The 4202-nt window shown below is 43.0% G+C and overlaps 1 protein-coding gene across 1 annotated transcript; it reads right to left on the bottom strand.

The window, feature by feature from the left end:
- Window positions 1–1306: 1306 nt before the first annotated feature.
- On the bottom strand, window positions 1307–1936 carry LOC138885283 (uncharacterized). Its single transcript, XM_070166216.1, has one exon. The coding sequence runs from the start codon at window positions 1934–1936 to the stop codon at window positions 1307–1309; it is 630 nt and encodes a 209-aa protein (XP_070022317.1).
- Between the last annotated feature and the right edge of the window lie 2266 nt (window positions 1937–4202).

Genomic DNA, 4202 nt, shown 5'->3' with positions numbered 1-4202 from the left:
AACCCTGCATGCCCAATAAAACTCCTCACCCCCTTGACTGAAGTAGGAGGAGGAAGCTTTGAGATCACTTGAATTTTAGCCTTGTCCACCTCTATGTTGTGCTTTGAGATCTTATGACTGAGGACAATGCCCTCCTCGACCATAAAGTGGCATTTTTCCTAGTTAAGCACAAGATTGGTCTCTTCACACCGGGCCAACACCTTGTCAAGATTCTTCAAACATTCATCAAAAGAGTCACCCACAACACTGAAGTCGTCCATGAACACCTCCAAAATGTTCTCCACCATGCCAGTAAATATGGACATCATACACCACTGGAATGTAGCAAGTGCATTACACAAACAAAATGGCATCCTAGAAAAGGCAAAGGTGCCATATGGACACGTGAAGGTGGTTTTCTCCTGATCTTCCGGAGCAATCAATATCTGGTTGTAACCTGAGTTTCCATCCAGAAAACAGTAGAAGGCACGCCCAGCAAGTCTATCTAGCATCTGGTCAAGAAAGGGTAATGGAAAGTGATCTTTGCGGGTCACTTTATTAAGCTTGCGGTAGTCCATGCACACCCTCCATCCGGTGACAGTCCTGGTGTGAATAAACTCATTTTGTGCATTGGTAACCACATTCATACCACCCTTCTTCAGCACACATTGCACCGGTGAAGTCCAAGAACTATCCGAGATGGGGTACATAACCCCTGCATCCAACCACTTGATCACCTCCTTTTTGACAACCTCTTGCATAACCTCATTCAACCTCCTTTGATGTTCCACGGAAGGCTTGGCATCATCTTCAAGAATAATCTTGTGCGTGAAAAGGCGGGGCTTATCCCTCGGATATCAGCTAGAGTCCATCCAATTGCCTTCTTTCATTTTTGGAGTACCGCTAATATGGCATCTACCTATATGTTAGTAAGACAAGAGGAAAGAATAACTGGCAAAGTTGAACTAGGGCCTAAGAATTCATACTTGAGGTGTGGAGGCAACGACTTCAACTCCAACATGGTAGGTTCCTCGATTGAGGGCTTTGTTGGTGGAGTCTTTCTATTCTCATGATCCAAAGAGAGTTTTCGAGGCTCATAAGAGTAAGAGCTTATTCCATAAAAAGCATTGATACAATCCACCTGGCCTTCATCCTCATTGGCATCAAGGTTCAACAATACCGCTTCTAGAGGGTTCTCCACATTGATCATTGCACTAGTATCATCAACTATCACTTCCGTGACAAGATCCACAAAAGAGCATACTTCAATGCTATTTGGCTGCTTCATTGATTTGCACACATGAAAGACCACTTTTTCATAACCCACCTAGAAGGTGAGCTCCCTTGCTTCAACATCAACTAAGGTCTTCCCAGTTGTGAGGAAAGGTCTTCCCAATATGATCGGAACCTCATAATCAACCTTGCAGTCCAAGATCACAAAGTCAGCAGGCAAAATGAACTTGTCCACCCGAACAAGAATGTCAGCAATAATATCAAGCAACCTCTTCATTGTTCTATCAGCCATTTGCAACCTCATTGAAGTAGCCCTCAGTTGACCAATACCCAAAGTTTTGAACACGGAGTAAGACAACAAATTGATACTTGCACCCAAATCGCACAATGCCTTTGCAAAATCCGCGCTCCCAATGGTACATGGAATGGTGAAAGAGCCGAGATCTTCAAGCTTTGGATTCATCGAGTGCACAATTGTACTTACTTGGTGAGTCGTTTTGATGGTCTCACAGTCCATGGATCTCTTTTTAGTCACCAAGTCTTTCATGAACTTGGCGTAACCAGGAATTTGCTCAAGAGCTTCCACCAAAGGAACATTGATTGATAAGCTCTTCATCATGTCAATAAATTTCCTAAATTGATTCTCATTCTTTTGCTTTACAATCCTTTGAGGGTAAGGTGGAGGAGGCCTTGGCAAAGGAGCCTTAGCCTTGGGCACTACCATTTCCGGTATGTCTATTACATGTTCCCTAGACGGGTTCACATTATCTTGAGTCTCCACCTCATTATCATTAATATCAATTCTCACTTCTGCATTCAAATACTCTTCACTTACTTGCTCATCAACTATAGGAACATCATCTCTTGTACTTCACCCTCATCACTCACAATTTCCTTTTGCTTGGAGGTATTCACATCACCACCTCGACCGCTTCTAGTAATTATCACCATTGCATGCCCGGTGTTGTTCCCACCCTTCGGGTTTACTACCGTATCACTAGGTAGAGCCCCCTTAGGGCGAGTATTCAAGGATTGCGAAATGTGGCCAAGTTGAGCCTCCAAATTCCAGATTGAAGTATTGTGGGATGCCAACTGGGCATCAGAGTCGGTGTTCTTCTTCATCATTTGTTCAAACATCATCTCAATCCTTCCTATCTTATTATTTGATGAGCTAGGACCTTGGGACGGAAATGGAGGTGGGTTTTTTGGTTGTTGAAACATCAGAGGTCTTTGAAAGCCTTGCCCCCGATTCCCTTGGTTGCCATTATTCCAACCCTCTTGGTTGTTCTTTCCTCCCCAGTTGTTGTTGTTACCACTCCAGTTGCCCTGGTTGTTCTGGTTGCCCCAATTTTGATTGATGTTCCCCAGTTGCTATTGCCTTGTTGGTTTTGATTCCCCCAATTTCCTTAGGATCTCCACTGTTGTTATTGGTTAGGAGCATTGCCCATTTGTCTTTGGTAATTGTTCACGTACTGCACTTCTTCATTTTGCTCATCATAACCCTTATCTTGATTGAAACCACCACTACCTTGCTCATATTGATCCAGACTACCTTGACCTTGTTGACCTCTTTGTCGCCTCTTGTTGACCAACATATTGACACCTTCCATAGCATTTACTTGTTTAGGAGCATGAACTTGTTACAATTGAGCTTTTGCCAACTGGTTCATTGTTGTAGTTAACTCTGCTATAGCCTGGCCATGATCATGGAGCTCTTTGTGCAAGTGGATGATAGTAGGGTCACCCTGTGGCACATTGGCTCGACTTTGCCAGGAAGATGAGGTATCTGCCATCTCATCCAATATCTCACACGCCTTATTGTAAGGTGTGTTCATAAAATTTTCCTCTGCTAGCTGGTTCACTACACACTGATTGGTTGTGTTAATACCATAGTAGAATGTCTGTTGAATCATTGTTTCGGTCATGTCATTGTTCAGACATTCTTTCACCATTGTCCGATATCTCTCCCAGATCTCATGAAGTGGTTCATTAGGTTCCTGCTTGAAGGCCAAAATCTCATCTCTCAAAGTCGTCATATGCCCTGGCAAGAAAAAATTGGCTATAAACTTGTCCACCAACTCATCCCAAGTAGTGATGGAATGGTTGGGAAGCCTTTCTAGCCAGACCAAAGCTTTCCCTCTAATTGAGAAAGGGAACAATCCCAACTGAAGTGCATCCTCTGGCACATTTGTTTGCTTACTTTCCCAATAGGTATCCACAAAGCCTTTAAGATGTTTATACGCATTCTGATGGGGAGCACCTATGAAATACCCTCGCTGCTCCAATAACGTCAACATCACATTTGTAATTTAAAAATTGGCCGCCCAGATTCGGAGTGGGACAAATGCACTTGCATATCCTTCGTTTGGAAGCACCCAAGGAGCCACTCTTGGAGGTGGCGGGGGAGGGTCTGGAACATTATCATTGGCCTGACGACCTCTCCTTTGAGCTTGAGGCACTATAGGTACCTCATCATCAATATTATCATCTACCTCCTCCCCCAGAATAGCATTTCCAAAAGGATCATTGTTATTGTTCGCTATTTTGTACCTGAATTGATGACACACACAAGTTAGTAACACAGAAGGAAAGAAAAACAAGAGACAAAACTAGTCAGATAGATAGCCAAAACTATTTAGCTCCCCGGCAACGATGCCAAAAAGTGATCGGGTCCAACCCTACACCACTATGGAGTGGCGAGAGCGGTCGATGCAACTTTTACCCGAGAAGATCGAGATCGAATCCACAAGGAGCTAATATAACGTTTGGAGTTGGATTCATATCTAATCTAGCAATGTGTAGTGCTTTTGATTGCACTTTCAATCATTCTTGTTTGTTTGTTACTTCTAATTTAACAATAATGATGCACAAAATTAAGCTAAGTAGATATTTTTATAGGGTTTTTTAAATGGGTAAAAAGGCACTAGGGAAGTGACTTACTTCTAGGTGAGTATCTAACGGGATCTCAAACTTAGGACAATAATGTTATA

The sequence above is a fragment of the Nicotiana sylvestris genome, chromosome 2 (genome assembly GCF_000393655.2).
Source record: "Nicotiana sylvestris chromosome 2, ASM39365v2, whole genome shotgun sequence".
Lineage (NCBI taxonomy): Eukaryota > Viridiplantae > Streptophyta > Magnoliopsida > Solanales > Solanaceae > Nicotiana > Nicotiana sylvestris.
The sequence above is the reverse complement of the archived record's forward strand: the minus strand, read 5'-3'. Positions and strand labels throughout refer to the sequence as shown.

Excerpts from the sequence above, each read along its gene's own strand:
- LOC138885283 (XM_070166216.1), bottom strand. The coding sequence starts at position 1,936 with ATGGTAGTGCCCAAGGCTAAGGCTCCTTTGCCAAGGCCTCCTCCACCT.